At 45.0% G+C, this 21,929-nt stretch overlaps 2 protein-coding genes across 14 annotated transcripts; both read right to left on the bottom strand.

Annotated features, from left to right (window-relative positions):
• Positions 1-1,766: 1,766 nt before the first annotated feature.
• On the bottom strand, positions 1,767-11,667 carry KCNRG (potassium channel regulator). Of its 6 annotated transcripts, XR_015704465.1 has the most exons (4): positions 11,077-11,667; positions 8,411-9,151; positions 8,172-8,260; positions 1,767-4,006 (listed from the first exon to the last, which is right to left on the bottom strand). XR_015704465.1 is itself a non-coding variant. In XM_009463074.2 (2 exons), exons 1-2 carry the CDS (start codon positions 11,652-11,654, stop codon positions 8,899-8,901), a joined length of 831 nt encoding a protein of 276 aa, XP_009461349.1. In that variant the 5' UTR covers positions 11,655-11,667; the 3' UTR covers positions 7,779-8,898. The 6 variants fall into 6 exon arrangements, 1 of the variants encoding a protein (XP_009461349.1); XR_015704463.1 differs by having other exon boundaries at positions 8,172-9,151; XR_015704462.1 differs by lacking the exon at positions 8,172-8,260 and having other exon boundaries at positions 1,767-4,455.
• Positions 11,668-13,333: 1,666 nt separating this feature from the next.
• TRIM13 (tripartite motif containing 13) lies at positions 13,334-19,896 on the bottom strand. Of its 8 annotated transcripts, none has more exons than XM_087756114.1 (3): positions 18,809-19,893; positions 16,416-17,834; positions 13,334-14,566 (listed from the first exon to the last, which is right to left on the bottom strand). In XM_087756114.1, the coding sequence occupies exon 3, from the start codon at positions 14,558-14,560 to the stop codon at positions 13,334-13,336; it is 1,227 nt and encodes a 408-aa protein (XP_087612240.1). In that variant the 5' UTR covers positions 14,561-14,566; positions 16,416-17,834; positions 18,809-19,893. The 8 variants fall into 8 exon arrangements, with proteins under 8 accessions (XP_087612240.1, XP_087612241.1, XP_087612239.1 ...); XM_087756115.1 differs by lacking the exon at positions 18,809-19,893 and adding an exon at positions 18,594-18,695 and having other exon boundaries at positions 16,416-16,596; XM_087756113.1 differs by lacking the exon at positions 18,809-19,893 and adding an exon at positions 18,594-18,608.
• Positions 19,897-21,929: the final 2,033 nt, after the last annotated feature.

Raw genomic sequence — 21,929 nt, 5'->3', positions numbered from 1 at the left:
ATGCTTATTCAGGCATCAAGTAAGTAGCCCGAGAAAGGCACTACCTTACGCTATGGAAGTATCCTCAGTTACCTCTAAAACTGCACCTTTTTCACTTTAGCTATGAGCAGTTGTCCAGAGCAGTGGATATTTTTACTGGTAATTGACAAATTCTTCACTTTATTTTTTCACATTTATTTCAGAGTTCTTGTAAAAATAGCGTCTGGTCCTGGTGATTTATAGTGTTTGAGTTCCTCAGGCTGCCAACAGGCTCTTTCTTTGAGATGTCTAGGCCTGGTGAAACTACTCTGATTCCCCATAAAGCATGTCCTTGGGACAGGAATTTGTCACCCTCTGTATTAAACCCAAATAATTTATATTGAGCTTCTTTTCTTTTGCCAGTTTCTTTCATCCCCCTCTTGGTATTACATAGACAAAACCAAAAAACCTCCTGGATTTGAATATCTTTAAGAATACTTGGACTTCTTCTCCATGTTTGTGCGTTTGTACACAGGCACCGCAGGCAGCCGCGGGTACCTGTGCATCTGATACTCTTGTGCGGGAGAAGGTTGTTCAGCAGCGCCTGTGAAAGCAAGAACTGTCTGTCTGTGTGCAAGAGCAGTGTTGACCCTGCCATCCTCTTGTTCTAGCCCGCTGGCTACCAACAGAGATTTTCGCTAGCCAATGATATACCAGGTAGTCTTTTGTTATTCACTAATTTATGCTTATGTTAACACTTAAATAGCTGTTAAGATTGGGTTTAGGTTTAGAAATTGGAGCATTTCTGTTATTTTTCTGTTGGAGAAATTGCTCCGTACCAGTGCATACCCCATGAATGAGCCCGACCTCCCTAGCGTTCGCTTACTGTGTAATGTAGCGGTGTCATTAAAGGCTATCCGGATAAGATACATTTTACTTGCCTCGATGAGTGTCACATGAATCTTCTAAGAAGGCTGACCAAGCAAAACATCTTGCCTCAAGATGTCACAAGTGATACAGGCACCTGGCTTCTGGTTCTAGTTTGCCTGAGCAGAAACGCTGAGAAAGACCAGAACTCTTTTGCTGTTCCCACTTCTTGCCCTAGGCTGTCAGCAAGTCTCCTAACATGGCTAGACCTTGATTAGAGGATGACAAGGAACAGAACTTTTGCAAAGCATCCTGATTTTCTCCTACATAAATCCTTCTGAAGTTAAGCGCAGCTCAAACCTGGGAACACCGGGCTGTCCGATGATGCAGAGTTGGAATTACCTTGGATGTTTTGTGGTATGCAGTCTGCAGTTCTTGGATCCCTCAGCAGCCATGAGGCTAGAGCAGAAATTATCAGTAACAATGACACCAAATTTCATTTTGACAAGGTCAAATCACCTTTGGATCCTTCAGCTGAAAGCAGACAGCAACCCAGCACTCTACTGTCAAATCAGGCTCAGAATCACCCTTTATAAGGCTCTGTGGATGTCCAGCCTTGGGTACCGATTCAACCATTCTCTGCTCTGCTGGTACTGAGACAACATTTTCTGTAAGCTTCCAGCACCCTGCAGGACTAGTTCCGTAGAAAATGCTCCTGTGCTCAGTCAGAACCAGAAGAGGACTGAAAGGTTTTTCGGTAAGGTTCTCTTTAGCAGGACATTCTACGCTAGGTAGAGAGGTCAGGTGTGGTTCACACTGAGAAAACTTATTGAATAACAGCAGGAAACATCGTTAGCCTAACCAAAGACGGGAGAAGGATCTCGGTTACATCGGGGGCCGCGCAGTTACAATTTTTCATTTACATGCTTGACGTGGCCATATTAATCATTGAGCCACTAACGTGTTCCAGGGATCCACAGTTTACTGAGCCATCTTCAGAAGATAATCTTTCAAACAATCACAGGTAGCAAAGGAAAATTATATGGCTTAAGGATCGATTTGCAAATGGGGAAAACATAATGTAAACCAGTCTGTTCGAGAAGATACGTTTCCAGTTCGTGGAAAATTAGGAACTTACTGACTGATGGGGTTACTGCTTACCATACTGCAACTGGAATTGAAACAAAGACCACCAACAGGACGTATCCAGTAATTAGGCAGGAGGCTTATAACCCCAGTGCTGCCAAAGCAGTGCCCGTATTCTGATCTTCAGAGTTTGTCTATTCGGCCGCCAAAAGCTTAGCTTCTGTTTCCAGATGTGAGGTGTCAACATCATTAACCCATCTTATTTCTGGATCCTGCAACATTTCATGTCATAGCACAGAGGCAGAACTGACCTCCGAGAGAGAAATTTTGTTCTTCAGGCGTGCAAACGATTGATGTAAGACGTTCTGCAGAGCCACTTACCTAAGGCATTGGAAAAAAAATAAAGCGTCCCTGTGGTCTCAGGAATGCTTAAGTCTCCCATCTAAGTCATCCTGTGCCTTTTCCACGTTCCCTTAACAGCTATCACCCACCCATTCATTCACCCCTGTGAGATCTTCTGCTTTTCCTTCTCCCGTGGCGTTGAAATTTCTGACAGCTCCGTTAACTGTCCTGCCTTCAATACAATAACTCGTGTCTCTTCGGTCCTACAAAGGCAGCGACTCTTTCCAGTTGAATTTTATTCCTTAACTCCCTCTCTGTAATGGGAAAGGAGTGAGTTTGCATTCTTCTGTGGATCTCTGCTTGCCCTTATCATGTAGGCTTTTCCTCTACTCCACCAGTGACCAGGCCGAGGCGTGAGCTGAAGACGTAGTAAAAAGACGCAAAGCTTAAAGGACAGAAGGATCAGCATGCCTTCTGTTTATTGTTGAATACAACACTGTAAGTCAAACGGTATGTCAGCAATTATTTTATTACTCAGTTTAGTTATCACTGGGGAACAAAAACAAAAAACAAAACCATAGACCAGTCTTTTCAGAAGGCCCTCAATGAAAGCTACAAACTGCCTTTGAAATTCAAAGAAAATTGAGTTCCTGACTCCAAAGTACTCGTAAAATCTGAGACTTGATGTTTCCAATCTATTGCCTTTTTTTCCAATGGAGAATCAGGATGGAACGATGTTGCAACATTTAATTCTTCACAGTTTCAGCAGGCACTCAGCTGGCTGGTGTAGCAGAAACTTGCTTAGAAAGCAAAGCCCTGAATTGATCCTCCAAAGCAGACTTGTACACATTACTCTTTCCAACCTTTAGGGCTGCATTCATCATCTTTCTGACCAGAAAGAAGCCACCAATTATTGAACCGTTGCATTAGAATGGAAACAAAGTGGAAACGTAGGAAGGATTCTTGGAAAAATTTACACATCGGATCACACTTCAGGGGGTTATTTCAGCAGAAACTACACGATGGTCTAGAAAACCGACATTCCCCTTTTTTTTTTTTAATAGAAGTCAGATTTATTTGTATTTTATGCGATGACTAGTGATTTACATCCCACCCACCCATTTGAGAATATTCAGGGCTCCAGGCGTATCTCCAGCCGGTTCCAGACTATTCAAATCACTGTTGGTCCATCCATTTACTAGTCACAACAAGGCCTTCTGTGACTAATTATGGCCTGACTGCAGCAGGAGAGGCAGCTTCAAAGAACGGGAATCTTCAGATGCACTAGCAGTTCCCTTGGTTCCCAAATTCTTTATTTATGTGCATTACATCGAGTTGACAGATTTAACTGGGCTGTTGAAGATATGGTCAAAGAAGCAGAGTCACTCCCTTCCCTTTTATTGTTTTCTGAAGACATAACAGTCCTACGCCTCTGTCACTAGAGAGAGGAAGTTCTCCATCACCGGGCTTGACTGGGCCTTTTAGACGCTCTGTCAGTAGCATCTGGGAATTGATCAATATAACATTTGGTAGGGAGTTGTATTTCCTCGTGATGCGCTGTAAATCTTTTATTGTAGATACTCCCACTGTTTATTGTTGAAAAATCAGTAAAAATAAACCTTGTAAAGTTAAAGCCTGGCAATGGTTCAGCACAAATCAGAGGGAAGGAGTAAGAGGCAATGAGTCTCCCTCCCCCTCTTGGATAGCTCCCAGCTTGTTTCCCAATGAATATTCAATAACACTTTCCAGCAATCTGGGAAGAAATTTAAAAAAAAAAATAAATATTCAAAGTCACGAACGCTTCATTGTGATCTCAAACAGGACTTCTGATCCACTTTGGCGGCTTTCAGGTACTGAATTCAGCTGTGGATCAAAACGGAGTTATCACCCAGATATTGCGTGTTGGATACACCTCAGAATTTTCCCTCCCAGAGACAGACAACAGCACATCAGCCTTGCTCAGCTCAGGTTAAAGGACTTCTTTTTTGAGCATTGGAAAACTGGAAACTAACCAAAAGAGGTAAAAAGTGGGAACAGCCCAATGTGGACAAAAGTTTCTCCAAAGTCAGAAGTTACTACCCCTGTTGGCAAGCCTGTAGAAGCAGGGCAGGACGCAATGACTCCAGCATCATTCTTCTGGCTGTTAATTCCTCATATACTGCATCTTAGGGTGGAGTCTTCTACTATTTTCATGAGATTCAACTACGCAGGGAAGTGAAAAATGGTTTGGAATTATTTAGTAAAGGGAAAAACTTGCCAGTACTAAGGCCAGCGCTGAGAGATCAGTCTTTTTTAGTTTAAGCATAGTATCAATTGCAATAGCTTTATTTAAACTTCTGTTCTTAATCAATTGCACGCTCTTATGAGCACTGACTGTAGAACCTATAGGAATGCAGTGACTGCGCTTCCTAAAAGAACAAAAACCCTCATGAATTGTCGTGTTGAAATCAATACCCAAAGAACCAGAAGGCGTTTCACGTCGGCCTCTCTCCTTCCTGCTATCAGCGGAGTCCTGAACAATTCAGGTGGTAAATAAATGACATGTCCCCAAAAGAGATAAGAAGGACACAAGAGAACTTCCCAGTATGTGAAGAAGCAGACAAAAAGTTATGTAAAAGCACAAAAATGTGATCGGTTACTATGAAAGGCAGTCAACATGGTGCAAGAACAGGGGGACAGAAACAGTGTGGTGCCTCTATCCCGGTGGGATATCCAACAGGCACCACAAGACTGTATTGATAAAGCCCTTGATAGTCTTGAATATAGAAATACAGGATGAAATCCAACTATAAAGGAGGGAGAAGTGACTAAAATAAGAAAGAAAATATAAGACAAGTAAGGTGTGGTCTTTCCGAATCATCTGCCTTTCGCAATTCTAGCAGCAAGCTATCAGACGATCAAGCTATTTAAATGATCTGCCTCTGCCATGTAAGCTGCAGTCCGCGTAGGACAGAATGACGGCGTTATCTTACCGCTTAGTTTCCTTTCCCTCTAGTGATTTTACTGTTCTGGGGCTCCGCTTGCATGTTAAAAAGCAGAATATAGCCACCACTCGCCGTAAGTGAGCGAGAGGGCTGCCCCCAGCGCTACGGCAGTCAATCTCTAGCATCTCAGGCTGTGGAACAGCTTGCACATTTTTGCTGAATCCAAGGAAGAATAAAAAGGCAAATACAGCAGTAAGTTTACTGAAATCAGCAAATTGTGCACCTTCCCAGGAAAAAGGAATTCTTTTTGAGACAGTTGGCAATGACTGGAAGAAGTGGAGCATGTCAGTGATCACAAATTCCAACTTCACTGGAAAAAAAAAAAAATGACTAAATGTTTCAAAATCCCATTCCTATTTAATCAAAAATAGAGCTAGACGTGAGCGATCAGAGCTCCTGGTTCTGTCGTATGCCAAAGCAGGACCAAGTCACCCACACTACGCTGTAGCCCAGCAGAGACCGTATTGTAAGGTACCGGAGCTGACTTGCCCGCCAAGATTTGGGTGAAAGTACTCAGTTTAACACATAATCTGGTTTTGACCAGGCGGCTTTTAAAATCACTCAGACTCATAGCTAATCTGGGCTCCTATCAGCCAAAGTCACTTCTACTTGTACAGCCGCCGTCTTCGGTGGAAACGCACCGGTGTGAGCCGCTCTGCTGATGACACGCGACAGAGGCCACTCTCCGCTGCGTCGCTGCCTGTTCGGGACCTCGGAAGGGAAGGCGCAGTAAAAATATTGGCCGCTACTTCTTTCAAATAACTGCCTCGCTGCCTGCGGGATGCGCTGCATACCACTCCAAAGAGGACACAGAAAAATTGCCATCCTGGTTCAGCAACGCTTTGCAGCAAGATAAATAACCTTGCAAGGTGGAGGGCAGCAGCCACCCAGGCCAGCTGACGATCCTCCTAGTAAATTGATGCTATTTCTATATTCATTTGTCTGCAACCGAACATACTTTCACCCCTTCCTCCGTGATTACTGCCCTTTAGTTGTAGCTTGAAGCCACAACACCTGTAGCTCTGCCATCGCCGCTTCCGCTTTCTGTATAAAGAAAGAAACCCAGGAAGGTGCTTTCCTTGGAAGAACCAGCTCAACACCAAATTATCTTCAATTAAAAGTCGTGGTTATCCTACCGGTCTCAGTCAGACACTTTCACCAAATTTCTGTCAGGTTACTCATACACACACACAAACTTACTGAAGCAACTATCACTTAAAAAAAACCAACCACAAAGCAAAAGCATTGTGTAAGAGCCCAGTCGTGTTCCCTGCAGGTGGCACAAGTGACAGAAGGTGACGCTTCTCAGGTCAGCGCGAAGCAAGAATAAACGCTAGAAGAACTTTGGGAATCCCAACTTGCTGACAGTCATGTGCTTCGCTTCAAAACGATTCGGGGTACGCCCTTACCCGAGGCCAAGGTAGAGCGCGTATGGTTCTTTGCAGGACAGGAACTTGCACTGGTATGTTTTTTCCAGAGCCAAAATATTACATTCACAGAAGGATGTTTGTGCTGAATAAAAATTAACCCATGAGGGGAACCGGAAAGCGTTCAGCAGGAGCCCATCACAAGTTGTTAGTGAAGGGGTTGTACCAAATACTCATTTTGCCAAAGCCATGGAGCATGAGTGATGGCATAGGTTAACACTCCTAAATGGAAATATTTCATATTTTCTTTCACTTTATGTAAAAAAAAAGTAATCCAAACTTCCAATTTTCGAAGTGGCTGCTACAGCAAGGAAAATAATCTTATTACTTCCGCGGTAGGTGAAGTAGCCTGATTTTGTTACTACACGGGGTTCTGAAACTAGTCTCGCTGAGTTTACACTGCTGCTATCAGCGATCATTTAAGGCCTGATGATTAAATACAGCCTCAAGTCCTTTTTTTTTCCTTTCCCTGTAAAAATTTGTCACTTTTGTCTCGTGTTTCTTGCTGTTGTTGCTAAGTCTCTTCGCCAACAACGGTCACAGTCACTGACTCACTCAATACTCATCATTATTGGCTTCAGTTTTGTCCTCATTTGAGGAACGGGAACTTTTCTGGAAAGTCAACACGTGGACCTCAAAATGAACTTCGAAAACAAGTAGCGTTGTCTTTGCAGTAAAAAATGTCTTAGATCAAGACAAATATGAACATATTGACATTACTGACAAATATCCCATTTGAACCTAAAGCATCCACTCATTTATTAAATCCTATAACCTGCGAGCAGCTTAGGAGATGTAGTCCCATAACCACGTTATTCTCAACCCAGAAAGCTCGAGACCAAGCAAAGACGACCTCCTTGTTGCCGCTGAATGTCTGAACTTGCGTCAAGCTAAAATGCGCTACAGCGGTAGCAAAAGAAAAGAGGTGTCCGATAGGGGCACCACCAGTCTGGGAAGATCCATTGCACGGAAACTCCCAAGAGCAAGAAACAGATGGGTGATTCCCACCCCCCACCCCCATTTTGAAGTGCTGAAAAAAAATCATAAATCATAAATTCACATTTTAAAGCTAATGAAAAGCCAGTCTAATTAGTCAGCCAACAAAGCCCAAATGAGCTCTACTTAGCTGTTTGTAACTTTGGAAAGATGGTGTTTTATCAACAACAAAAGTCAGGTTCAAATAAGGCATCCTTGAAGTTATTGCTATCTTCTTTCCCTGCCTTGAAGGGATGACAAAAGATTCTTAATTTATAAGGCCTCATTAACTTACCTCTCCTGGCACCTGAGTTAATTTTGGCACCTTTACAAAGCATTGTACAGGGCTAACACTCCCAAGGCTTTTAAAGCCACTTCTGCCAAGTCTTCCTCGTAAATATGTTTTGCACTTAACAAGTGTTAAGAAATCCTTCGTACTATTTTGTTTAAAATTGTACTAACTCTTCCACCTGAAGGACCGTTTATCACATTTTCGTTCTTTTTATAGTTAAAGCTCTAAAAATTAACTGACCCTTCGTTCACAAAGACCTTTATCATTTAATTCTCAGCACTGAAGAGCAGCTTAATGCCTTCGGAGCGGGAGGAGGACAGAGGAGTTTTCTGCAAGAGACAGTAACACGTTATTTCATGGACACCAGCAGTGGCTTCACAAAGCCACTTTCTCATGTCTGGAGCCACACAGCAACGCAACTTGGGATGTTTCCGTTACGTTGCTTTCAGCTAATTGCAAGAGAATCAGCGTACGCGTACCTTTTGAAAGTAGAAGCAGTAGTCAATCGTTGAGGTTTGCATTCCTCCTCCAGCCACTTCTCCAAACGGCTGGGATGACAGTTGTGTCAAGCTGTTATTTCTTCATGTATTATCACGTTTAAAATCTACTTAAGAGATTAGCACAGAACATCATAGAAACGATTCTCTAGAAGGAATGGCCGATTTTTTGCGAGTCCTAATATAAATTTTAGCCACAGAGAAAAACAAGAACAACCCTTGAAAATGCTGGAATCTGGTCCACAAAACCAGTATTGAATCTGTGGTTCTTTTATTTAGAGTTGAAGAGGGTGGAGCAGTAAAAGGCAGGAAAGCAATTTTTTTTTTTTTTAATTTCAAAATACTTGAAAAAAAAAAGTTGTTTGTTTATTACTTCCCTCAATAGTTGCAGTTTCAAACAAGCCAACAAAAAAAGGCCACTAGTGCTGACACACCCCTCTCCCACCTTCAGACAATGAAAGGAAAAGCCGTTATTTCCCTTTCTGCACTTGGCTTCTCTTTGGCTGTGCTGCCCCGGAGCTCCCTGGGGTTTGGTTCGCCGTGACGGTAAGGCCCGCTGGCCTCTTCATCCTCTCAAAACTGTAGCATCCGACTTTTTCTTCACTGGAGACTGTCCTGGTGCTTATGAGGCGAAATCCATCTTTGAGTAAAGTGTCAAGCAGCAGGCCTAGCACGTTAATACCATTAATCAGCTTTCTATTATCAGGCTTTATGGAAACATACCTAAAATAAGAAAAAAGCAGTTACAACACACTTTAATTACTTCTTGAAGGATGGAATCAGGTTTTTTTTAAAAACAAACCTGGTCCTCAGACAGCGCAGGTCAGCACAGTTGCATGGGTTTACAGCAACCAAGGTTCTGGACACTTTTTTCCTCCTTTGAGGACAATTTAACTCTTTCCCTCATTGTGAGAACAGTAATTCTCAGTTCAGCCAGTTACAGGTTGGGGAAGAAGCACTTCTCTTTCACCCCCACACCAAAACTTACTTTCTTAAGAAATAGCTGTGCTAACCTCCATCTCATTTCATTTAACGGAGGAGAGGTGAATGGCACGCCATATATAATGCTGCAACAGGTTTTCAGGTAAGAGTAACCGATGGAAAGGACAGCGAAGTCACATTCACCCCGACAGCATCACCTGTCATTGCACGGCATCTCGTCTCTACAAACAGTGACATTTATTGCAAAGTTACCCTGTACAGCAGGTCTTGTGGTAACAAGTACGAAAATCATTTTCACATTGCCTCAAATGATTTCACTTGATAGAAAGTACAGTTTAAGAATCTATCCAGACATTTCAAGCAACAGAAGTCAGGTAAAAATACTATTACAAAATACATAAGCTGACAGGAGTGAAACTGTCCCACAGTTCACAGGAAAGTACACCAAACATTCATGGAAAGCACAAAAAAGGCGAGAGAGTCCACGTCACCACAAAGACTAGGTCGGCAGAAATTCAGCAGGCAACATAATCAAACTCGACTTGTTTCATTACTCAAGATAAGCTTTTCTATTGATCTGCAGAGGAAAATTTTTACCAAGTCTTAAGAAATAAAGGAAAGGATCAGGAACGTTTTCCCCACTGTTTAAGTTGCCATAACCTACTCAACCAATTGTTAGTCCATTAAAATTAGTAATACATTATAAAGTTAAGGTTTGGCACATAAATATACGTTGCTTTGCAAATGCAAAGTAGTTTTTCTTCTACTTGCTTAGCTAAAGAAAGCTAGAAGAAAGATAAACTTTATTATTTTTTTAAAATGATCAAAAGACTGCTGTGTTGATTCATATATTCAGAGAGAATAACCCTTTCGGAAAGATTTCAGTGGAATTTCCATAAAATTCCAGATGTTCTAACAGCCACAGACGACAAATTAGGTTGTATATTCATATACAGTAAGAACGTGTCTCCATACAACAGAGACATTCAGCAAAAGCTTGTTTAAAAAATGTCGTCATTAGAATACGATACTGCTATCACAAAAATCACTGATATACAGTAATCTTAATAAAAACAGAGCCTGGCTCTGAATTCAAAGAAAACCCACCGTGTAGCACATAGTTAATAATCTAGCCCTTCTCCCTCCCCCCAGTAAAAGGCTCTACAAAAGCTTTCCAGTCCCTGAATTGCAATCTTAGTTTTACTGGTGTTTTCAACCCTGTTCAGGCATTCCTTTTTTTCCTCTTTTCCATATGAAAGTCTTTTGAACCATGAGCTAGTGGAGATTTTAGGCTTCTCCAGTAGTTCACTCCTTATTTATTTTGTTTCCTCTGCTTCGTTTTATTCCGTGTTTTTCAAGTCTTCTAGAAGGTCACTGATGCTGTGAAATTCTAAAGGCTGGGAGAGCGAGTGAGGAGAAAGGGCAGAGGGAGACAAAGACCCAACAGAACTCAAAAACAAGCATCAGGAACATTATTTTAGAAAGCTGAAGAACAGGCAAATCAGCGTAACAGAAATTAAACTGGGTATTTCAGGACTAGAAAAGATAACATTAAACTAGCAGAAAAACGGAAACCTATGTCTTTTCTCTCAGACAGCTGTCCGATAGTTTCTTTAAAATGAGCTTTGCTAGCACATAGCGTGTGCTTCATGAACTACAAGTCACGAAGACCTTTCCATAATGAGCAGTCACACTAGGGAGAGTACCTGGCCACAAACTGGTCACCAGCAGAGTACTCAGTACCACACTGAAAAACCATGTCGTGATGAGAAGGTCTTTCCAAAGGAACTGGAACGAGTGGTTTCTGAGAAGGAAAAGGGCTGTTCCAGCTCTGTCCTGCCTGCTGCCCTGTAAACACAGTGATCTGTTCAGCTAGCGTCTCAACAGTGGTACTGCAGGAACCAAAGATCCGGAAAAAGGCCTGCATCTCTTGGAGAGCAAAACGCACTTCCAGGATCTCCAGCCTCGGCTTCAGCAAGTGTTCCTGGCTCAGGAGGTCGGCCAGAGGGTAGAGCCCATAGAATTCTGCTTCTCTCTGCAGCCTCTGATAGTCTGAGAAATCCATAGGTAAGGAGACCTGGAGAGTCCTCAAGAAGTCCATGATGTAACTAAACAAAGTTCCATCTCTGTCCACAAAAAACTCTCCATTCACCAGTTTAAATTCCCGGTCGTCATCGTTCAACATCCGTGCTAGCCTGGACTCAGGGAACTGCTGCAAGGTAGAAGCCCGGGTTACAAATCTCACACCTCCCACGCTCAGAACGACCACCTCTCGATTACTCATCGCTACCTCAGCCACTCAAGAATTGTAACTCTCTGGTCTACGTGTTCGTGACTTGATCTTTCCTAAACTGCAAGGCATCTGCAGCTGCAAGAACCATTCAGTGCTTTTCGCAAGTGTTTGGAGCGAGGTGTGGAGCAGCAACAGGACTCCCAGGCAACAAAGATGTAAATATCATGTACAATAGTTTTGTTTGCAGGGTTTGGTTGCTTGGAAACTTTGATTCTTGGAATTTAATGTTTTATTTTTGAAACGAACAGCTTGCAAGGACTACTGGAAGACAGTGAACTGACCGTCACAACTTATTAAACCTTGAGAGAAGCCAACGAATATCCCCGAAGTATGGCACACATTACGCTTGTTTCCCAGAAATGTCAACTAAATGTTTTCATTCTATATGTTGCTGTTCACAGGACGACTGCAAAAAGAGGTTAGACCTGCTTCAAGCAATATATTTCAGTATCATATGCTCTTAAAGAAGGGCACTTCAGAGAACTCAAGCTTACAGTTCACTTTAAATCACTGTTATCCTACGGCCAAGTCAATACACTCAGACAATTCAATTAATTCCTGAAACAAGGTACACGAAAACACAGTAACAGTAGAAGCGCCTATGTATTTTCCAATGCTAAAGCACTTCCAAACATCAATGACGTCCATACTCCTGTCACATTACCCACTCTATTCCAAGGAACCACCCCATCATTTTTCCTGCCTTTTGGAATGACGATCTGGAGAGAACAGAGAGGGACAGGAGAGAAACTGCTCTACCTGCCCCCTTTGCAGGGCTAGAGCAGGAGCTGCCTTCCTGTGGCTGACCCGTGCGTGCCTTTCACCGCACTGAACTGGTTACAATAAGGCCACTTTTTAAGAAAGTGTGGCTTCAGAGAAACACGGATCTAACACGACGGCTTAGTTACCCCAACAATCTGATGCTGGAAAAGCAAACTGCAAAGTACGTACTATCTGCAAAGTACGTACTATCTTGCAGCTTGTTCTTCTCTTATCGACCTCAACTGATTTCTCTTTACCCCCAAAATCTATGCTTGCCCTGAAGATATATTTTTGTATAGAGCATGTAAACAATAACCAATACCTACAGTAATCTGAACGCACAGGATAATTGCAATATTTGGTTATACAAAAAAATACACATATCTATTTCAGTGAGAAGTAACATCCTCAGATAGAAAGTGGTTCCAGAACGTGAAGGATGCACTCTGTATTTTGCAGTGGAAGGGCAGTCCTCAACAAGCCTCTCAGTACAGCGCTCTTCTCAATCGCAACTGTTCCTCCTCTTTCCAAACCACCTCCCAGTTAGAAAAAAAAAATTTTAATCAAGACCTTTTAGGAAGTGACACTTTTCCTCTTATTCTACAATTACATTAACATTAAACTAAGTACACAGTTTGGCCCTGTATTTTGGTAAGAAAAATGATTTACAGTGAATAATATTCTCATAATCACCACTGAAAGAAGAATCCAGAAACAATGCGTTTTTCAAAGCTCCATTTCATCTTCCAGTTTATCAGTGCTCAAACTATGTGAACAGTATGAATGTTTTGGAAACATTTTGAATCTTTGAATGTTTTCACTGGAAGTCTTAAAAAACCAATTAATTTTAAGAAGTTCTATGTTTTCTTCACCAGATCTCTCTTAGTTCTTATATTTCAGCAGGGACTTCACAACAGTTTATATTTGCACACAAACTGTGCAACATTATCCAGTACAACCAATGTATAGTTTTTACACTTTTCTCTTAGGAGTGAAGCTCCATCTGTCATCTGTTCCCAGTAAAAGACTGCATGATCTGCTATCTCCACTGTATCTGCCAAATAGGACAAGCTAATTGTAAAGAACTGAGATTTCCAGCACTGGAGATTGTCGACGACTGACTCCACAAAGGACATTCTGGTGACAGCAAGAATAAGCAAGCAAATAAGAGAGGTCACTATAAATCTGCGTGAAAAGACTGAGGGAATCTTGAATTTAAGAGTGTTATTTTCCTGAGGCAAGGAAAGTTTGTCCACATCAACTAGTTTTATTCCATTCCACTGGCTGGTATCAAAGCTCTTCATCGTAGGGCTGATGTCGACACTGGAACAAGGTAAAGGGGTTTCTTTGAGCACCTTGATTTTTTCCCTGAACTCCTGCATCTGTTGCAGAAATATAATGGGTTCAGACACATCTTTGAAGGCCTCTGCGATGTTAAAAGCCATCCGTTGCTCTTGCAGAATTGTGTTGAGTTTATTGATTTCTGGATCGTAGGCCTGCATCACTGCAAGCTTCATGGTCTCAAAGTCAGAGAGAATCTCATTTCGTTTCTGCTCCAGCGTGTGCTGCAGCTTCTCAAAGAACTCCTTCACTTTGTCAGAATCTTTGGTCAGCATCTGCAGAGCTTTCCTCTTACTGGTTTCCAAGGTATCCAGCCGCGAGAGGGCATCTCCACAACGCCAAGTCTCAAAGCCCTGGAACAGGGTTTCAAAAGCCCGCTTCTCCTGGGAATAAGCTTCTTCAATAGAACAGAACATGTGCTTTGTATGGTCACCGCGGGTGGCACAAACCCCGCAGATGAGCTGCATGTCTGTCCGGCAAAAAATGTTAAGGGGTTGCCCGCTGTGCACTTTGCACACAGGCATTTTCGGAGTGACTTTGATTTTGTTATACTTCTCCACAATACCTTTCAGGGAATAGTTGACTTGCAAGCTGTTGACTCCAGTAACAGGAGTTTCCTTCCTGCACGTGGGGCATTTGAACGGGGATGGCCTCCAAAGCACATTCCGCATGTTTCCCTCAAGAATTCCTTCCAGACACTTTCTGCAGAAATTGTGTGAACAGGGCAGGACACGAGGATCATCAAACAGGCTACAGCAAATGGGACAGGTGAGATCTTCCTCTAGGAGCTCCATTGTATCCTAGGAAAGAGAAGAAAGATGGTAACAGAACTTATAAAATTTATTTCTCCTCCAGGGAAACCATGCAAAAACCAATCTCCATCCGAGACACAGCTCAGTGAGAAAAGGATCTACTTTTTTCTCAAGTATCCTTAAGACAGAGCCTCCGCTGGGTTCTTGCAACCAGTCCAGTTAGCTTGTGGTATCTGGCCACCAGATGGCAGGCACAAGGACGGCTCAGTGTCCAGGCAGAACCGTTTTTGGATTCTCAGCTAGAAATGCAGGAAAAGAAGGCTTGCCAAACCCAGCAAGGTCTTTGAATGAAAATAACGCATGTGCTCATAACAGTTCAAGACTTGCATCTTTCTTCGCTGATGCAATACCCAGAAACTGGATTTTCACAAGAGACACCCAGCCGATAAGCCCCGCTAAGATATGATTACTCTCTGCTTGCTCAACTCATCCAAAGCTTACAGTTTCAAACACCATGCACCGCTATGGTAAGAAGGCAATATTAAAGGTGACTGAAAAAGCCCAGCTTCAGAATTTCTCCAGCTACAGAATATGTGATGTGGCTCTTTGCTCTACCTGACAAAGACAAAGGGGAGTCACCATTCACTTAAAAAGTTAGCTTTTCTCTTGCTCCTACTGCATTTGTAAATAACCAAGTGAATGTGTAATCGTTGAGCTAGTTAGCACAAAGTTAAAACGTTTCAAAGAACAACTGCCCATAATCCTTGACAATTCATCATGAAACAAAACTGTTAACCAGTTTTACTCATCTGCAATCTCTATTTCCATTTCCATTCTCACAGCATTCATGCCTCAGCAATTTCTTTTTGTGGACAGGACCTACAGGAAGAGGATTGATCATGTACTCCTTTGCACTGGAAAATCTCAGTGAAGGTACCCAGTGCACTACTCTCCCAGTGCCTCTTACCAAAGCCAAGTTCTCGGACACAGACACGTTGTAACTTACAGCATGCTCTGTGAAAACAAATAGCTAATAAAGGCCAAAATGGGTGATGGTTTGTATTAGCCAAAACTCTCAAACACTTAGTTTTGAGCTATAATTAGATGCTTCCCTTGTATAAATTCCTTCCATATTATACCATGTGTATTCACACATATGTAACAAAAAGATACAAAGTGGCAAACATGGGAGCCAAGAGGAGAGCTACAAGGGAAGATCCATGCTGCACAGGACAAGAGGAGCAATAAAATCAACACCAAAGCAAAGATAACTACAGGGAAGAAAGGCAAGGTCAATTCTGAGTTTCTTTCACAAGAGGTCAGATACAGTCCCAGCAAGACTTCACACTAAAAGAGCCATTCTTGAGAGGTATAAGCAAACCTCCCATGCTTTTCCAGTGATGAGAAGGAGGGGTATTCCCCGTGCTTGTTTGGATAAGGAGAGTTTTTAGAAGTTGCCAGTTTTTCTACTCATCCTCAGGACTAAGGTCATCAGGCAGAAGGCGCCCACCATTACAGCTAGGGACAAAGCCCCAGAGAAAAGGTCTCATGACTCCATCTACCACCTAAGGTTTCCTATAAGATCGCAGATCCCATTCAGAAACTTCATTTTCTGTGACAGGAAAATAATTTTGAAGCACCTCTCAATGTTAGTACAATCAAGGTTTCTCTTCCATCCTCTTCCTACTGCTAAAAAGAATGGGATGACAGGAAGAGGATGATTTTGCCTCCATACTCTTGAGTCTTCCTCTTTATGAATAGTCCCCTCTTTCCGACTTGTACTCACAGCTTTTAGCCACAATAGCAGCACAAAGATCAGTTTTGCTCATGTGCTAAGAGGATAATAACTACAAAAATAAAATAACAGTTCTCCATCTTCTAGTAAATGGAAACTCACAGCGCAGAAAATATTTGCTCTGGTCCGTCTCCTTTACCAGGGAGGATTTTACTTCTTAGTTAGGGAGCTGGAAAAGCAGCTTTGCATGCCTGACAGCGAGGACTGCAAACCACTGCAGAAAATGCTTACTACAACACGTTCCATCAAAATTGCAGGACAAACATTGAAGGCTTTCGTGCTCCTAAAAATACGAAAAACATATACAAAAAGGTTTCATGATCCAAATAAAACTGTCCTGGTGCATTCCAACCCCACTTATCCAATTAAATAATTACGCTTTATAAATATAACTGAATTTCAAAACCATTATATGACATCATTAAAAACCTAGGATTTTAAAAAAACAAATGGGCAAGTCTACGAGGTTTTCTCCCCCCCTCTTACAACACCAGTAGCACCAAACCAAAAATACTGAAAACTTGTATGACTGGTTGGGGCAGCTGAATGTCTGTCTTCTTTAGGACATTAATTTCAGAGAGTAAGTTGCCTGTGGATTGAAACATGCCTTTGTATTAGCAACTTGGTATTTGTGTGAGGAACCACAGCCACATTTTAGCTTCTCCATTGGGAATTTCTCTGTGCGACTTCTGATCCAGGTTTGGGTGGCCCTGGAATTCCCCACTCGTAGCACATGGACCAAAAGGCACAGTGGTTTCTTCCTTCACCTGAGCTACGTAAACTCTCCGGGTACAAACCCAGCAGATGTCACCCATCAGAAAGAGCAACTCACACAGTTTTATCATTAGAAAGAAAAATGGCAAAACAAATCAAACCATAAACGCAAAAACCACCACAGTAGCTTTTTCCCACGCTCCAGAGAGAAGTTCATCTAGCATGCATCTCAGCCCAGAAGCTGGGTTTATCAGTCAGCAGCAGGCTGAAAGCAAAACCAAAATGTCACTATGCTTCAAACAAAACAAAAAGATAGCTCTTGAATTACAAGTTTCCTGCAATAGCGTGTAAGCATTCTAAATAAAACTTGACCGAGTCAGGCTGCATTTCCACAAGCAGCTGAGCTAGTCAGGAGAGGTCCCGTCTCCCTTCCTTTGCAAGGGCCCCGGTCCTTGTCAGGACCTCCTACAAGCAATTTCATCAGCCTTCTGTCAGACCGGTGTGTTGAATCAGCCCAAAAAAGGGTCCCGTGCAAATAAGACAGGAGGAAGGGAGATGGGAGCTTCTCCTTCCAGCTGCAATGATCTTTACTCTGCTCACACCATCGAGAGGAACTGCAGCCTAATGGAGGGTCAGCGTAGGCATTTTAACATGGAACGATTGACCTCCAGGTGCCGTAGGTGTCCACGCAGCCAAAAAAAGCTGAGGAACGCGGCCATGCTTTAAACCTGTTATTTCGTGGCCAAAGTTTTTTCCAGGAGTACCAGGTAGATCCAACATGCTCAGCCTTCAGAAAGCTAGAAAGGCCTGGAGAAATAAGCAATTCTGGTTCAGTGCAGTTACAACCCCAAGAACACCGTTTCATCGACAGGGTTTGCAAGCCGCCGGGCGCAGGACGCAGGGGCAGGGCCAACGCACGCTCCTGCGCTCACCTCCGTGTGCCTCTGCGCTGGCAGGGGTTCCCTCACCGCTCCTGGTTACAGCCCCTCTCCTGCCAGGGAGGGATCCCCGACACCCGCCTCAACGATGGCATTCCTGCCAGGCCCGGCCGCCCTCCTCAGCCGCCGGCCATGGCCGCCCCGGGGGTGAGGGCCGCTCCGCCGGGCACCGCTGCTCGGGGGAGGGCGGCCCTCGGAGTCACCCCGGGCCCCGCAAAGAACAAACCGGCAGCGGCGCTTATGCGGGAGGCGGGCTGCGAGCCAAACCAACGGCAACGGCGGCGGCCGCAGCGTCCCCCCCCCGGCCCGGCGGCAGCCCGCCGCGCCGCCGCCTGACAATGCCGCGGCCTTCGCTCGCCCCGCCGGGCCTGCCCCTCCTGCCGCCGGCGCCCCCGCCGCGGCCCGCGCCGCCGCCGGCCCCCGCTACTCACCACCCCGGGCCGGGGATCGCGGAGAGGCCGGCGGCAGGCGGAGGGAGCGGGCTGCCTCGGCCGCCCACACCGCGCGGCGCCGCGGCCGGCCCCAGCCGCCGCCGCCGCCGCCCCCCTCCGGGCCCGAGGCTGCCGGCCGCCGCTCCCGCTCCCCGCCGCCCGCCCCGGCCCGGCCCGGCCCGGCGCCCCCCTCTCACCGAGCTCGGCGAGCCGCGGCGGCGCGGTCAGCGGCAGCGGGCGATGCCGAGGGCCGCCATCCGCCGGCCGCCCCGCCGCACGCCCCTCCTTGCCGCGCCCCGCCGCCGCCGCTGGGCCCGGGAGGGGTGGGCAGGCCCCGGCCCCGGCCCCGGCCCGCAGAAGCGGTCGGCCGGGAGCTGCTGCCCGCCGGCCCGGAGGGGCCGCGCCCACCCACCTTGGCCGGCGGCCGCCGATCCGGCCCCGGGACAGGAGCTGCTGCGGCTCTTCCTCCTCCGCTTGCCGGCGAGCGGCAAGGAAAGCCGCCCAGGCTGCCAGGAGAGAGGAGCGGCACGGGCGGCCTCGCAGCCGGGCGGCGGGTGCCGCTTGCCGAAGCCGGCGGCCGGGGTCTGCAGCCCAGAGCAGGCTGCCTGTTCCTCCGCCGAGATATTTACGGGTTTCTGTTGTTTATTAACTCTGCTAAATTAGACTTCAGGCTGCAGCTCCCAGGCGCGCGTTGCGCAGCCTAACAAGGAGTGCTGCTGGGTGGCAATCCCGCTGAGCATCTTCCACCTCCTGAAAGCACTTATCAACAAAAATAACGTCATTTTAGCCAGATACCCTTATGTGCTTCGTAAAAGGACGGAGACGCATTCCTATTTGCTTTAACGCACTGGCTGTACTGTTTCCCACTGGTGAATCTGTTGGAGAGTAACACAGCCTGCCAAACCTACGCGGGTCTCCCACCATAACACCGACTAGTCCCGGGGAGACAGAGCAGGAGGGATCCCGCGGCTGCCCGGGATAGTCACAGGGCTACGAAACTGCGGCTGGAAGTGCTGAGACTGCGGAGAACCTTTACGGTTTTTATCTTTTCTTTGCAGTCCTTCTGTTAGTTCCCAGTCAACGTAACAGGTCTGACATCAAAGCCAAACGGAACTTACTTTCCAGTTAGACTTTGTGGAACGCGACATCAAAAGCTGTTCCAAAACACACGTGCTCTGCCTCCTGCATCCCTGTTGCTCCCTCCTTCCTCGCCTTCCCTCCTGCCGGGTGGGTCTGCCCTCTCAGCTGGACTCAACGGGAAGAGTTGGATCAAGGACAAGTATTTTTGAAAACCCCCTTCGGAGTGCTCACACACCTGGGCACTTCATCCACTGTCTACTGCAGAGGGGCCCCAGAAGGTAGAGCTGCTGCACAAAAGCAACCAAGACCTTCAGGTGCACTTCAACGTCCCGCTTGTTTCTTCTTTATTGTCTGACATCTTCTTTGCCGTTTATTAAAAACAAGTAATTCCAGGTAGTTTCTGAAAAGTGATAGCTTAATCCATTCCTCAGCGACACAAATTGCATTCAAGGCATACCCCAATGCTTGCGCATTTACGTTTTCCAAGTAACCCTTGTCTATGCTTTCCCAACACCCATTTTTATATCAAGAATTTCCTGTTTCTACTAATCTTTTCTGAAATTTTATGGTTAAAGATATTAACAACAACACAATGTTTTAGATTCCTCGCTCATTATTAAGTTCATATTTATAATATTATATTTCTCATATAACTTTTCTCCTGATATATTTTTAGAGTGCATTTTATTCTCCATTAATTCTTTGGGCTGGTCCTACTCTGTCTCCTTATAAATGAAGACAGAGCTGCATGGGCGTAAGAGTGGACGCCTGCCTGCCCGGGATATCCCCCCTTCATTAGGACCATCTGAAAATGTTCTTGTCCCTCCTTGCCTGGGTTTTCTTCTGTCAAAGATGAAAACTTAAACTTCTGGGCAAACACAGCACCGGATTTCTGTGCTTGCTGCGCAGAGACAGTGCCCAGCCAGCGCCGTACTTAAGCGTACCATGGCTGTCCTGAGCGTGATCAAATATAATTTGGGCATTTTGCTACTTCTGTCGGACTGACAGAGTTGCACACAACCAACTGTTTTGCACACATGGAAGTCCATCTTTCTATACTCTTTTTAACTTTTTGTTGTTGATAGAGGTTTTTCAATAGCAGTTTGCTTCTGAGCTTGCACTCTGAGAGAGCACAGAGTGTCTTCCCGAAGCAGCATCAGAGGCCATTTGTTGAAGCTTCAGAGAAAAGTTCTGGCTGACGGAAAAAAGCATTAGGAGATCTGTGGCAATATTTCCCTATTTAATAAGGAAACAAACCCAAGGGAAATCTAGGCTCAAAGGAGAGGCCCGGCTTGAAGGGAAGCGTTAGGATAAATGTCACTTACCCATGGGAGGGTTGAAAATACAGGGGTAGGAGTTTGGAAGGAATTATAAAATAGTGGCAACTTCCACCTTTATGAGACAAACACCACGTTTGTTGTAAGACAAAAGGGATAGCGCCTATTGTCATCTTTAAACTACAGAGAGAACCCAGATCGTGGCTCTTCTACTAAGCATTATGACAGGAGATTTCTGAGACCGAAGCTGTACGCTGCGGTTCAGTCCGTGACCTCAGAGCCGACTGCTACTGCCCTCCTCACCTGCACCAGCTCTGCCAGCCTCGGCAGATGCTTTACCGAGCTGATCCAACCCACTAAGCCAGCAGAACGCTATTCCCTTTTCTTTGCCAGGGTGAGTTTTCTGCTGATTCAACGAGTTAAACCAGTTCAGTGCAGGATTAGACAATCACCAGGTCTAACATCACAGGAGTGAGGAAAAGAGGAACCAGATTTTTCCCTTTCTGTGGAAGCAAGCCATTAATGTGACTCAAGCTGTAACAGGTAATTTTACCCTGAGAGGTAGATTCACGGGGGGTTAAGCCAAGCTGAGACTGTGCTACTGGCAAAAGAGATAATTCCATCCTTTTCCCTTCCCTTAGTCATGCTTTCCCGATGCCTTCTCTCCGCTGGCTCTGACATTCATGCAGCCACATGTTAGGTTAGATCTGCTTGCCAACAGAGCTGAAAGCTAATCCATTAAAAAAAAAAAAAAAAAAAAGTTTTCAGCAGGATCAATTTTGGCAGCCAGCTGCTCCCACAGCCGAACAACCACCAACGCCAGGAAGAGCCAGCGAGGGGGCCTGTTTTGGTGGCAGCCTGCACGCACGTCAGCATAAACCAGAAGTGCCCCCACAGGCCACAATTTCACAAATGCTTCCAGCCAGCTATTGCCGGCGCTGCTGCCAAAAGTAACACAGCCTTGCTCTTCGGCCACACCAGCTGCTCATTCTCGGCCCCAGGCACCCCCTGTGCCGTGCTGGAGAAGATGTCTAACACAAAACTGATTGATAAATGTAGCTGGAGTTAAAAAGCAGCTTTTTTTTTTTTTTTTTTCCCCTGGGTTTGTATTCCCCATCCATAAGGCTTCTCTGAAGCCACGCTACCAAAGACCTGTCAGATTGTAACTGTCTTCTA

The sequence above is a fragment of the Nipponia nippon genome, unplaced genomic scaffold (assembly GCF_047370975.1).
Source record: "Nipponia nippon isolate SJK-2023a ecotype South Korea unplaced genomic scaffold, ASM4737097v1 scaffold_2, whole genome shotgun sequence".
Taxonomy (NCBI): Eukaryota; Metazoa; Chordata; class Aves; order Pelecaniformes; family Threskiornithidae; genus Nipponia; species Nipponia nippon.
Note: the sequence above shows the minus strand (reverse complement) of the source record. Positions and strands in the feature narration are given on the sequence as shown.

Coding starts and splice junctions, on each gene's coding strand:
- KCNRG (XM_009463074.2), bottom strand. CDS start 11,654: ATGAGTAATCGAGAGGTGGTCGTTCTGAGCGTGGGAGGTGTGAGATTT. Junction 9,152..11,076: donor GGTGACCAGTTTGTGGCCAG/GTACTCTCCCTA, acceptor TTCTTATTTTAG/GTATGTTTCCATAAAGCCTG.
- TRIM13 (XM_087756119.1), bottom strand. CDS start 14,560: ATGGAGCTCCTAGAGGAAGATCTCACCTGTCCCATTTGCTGTAGCCTG.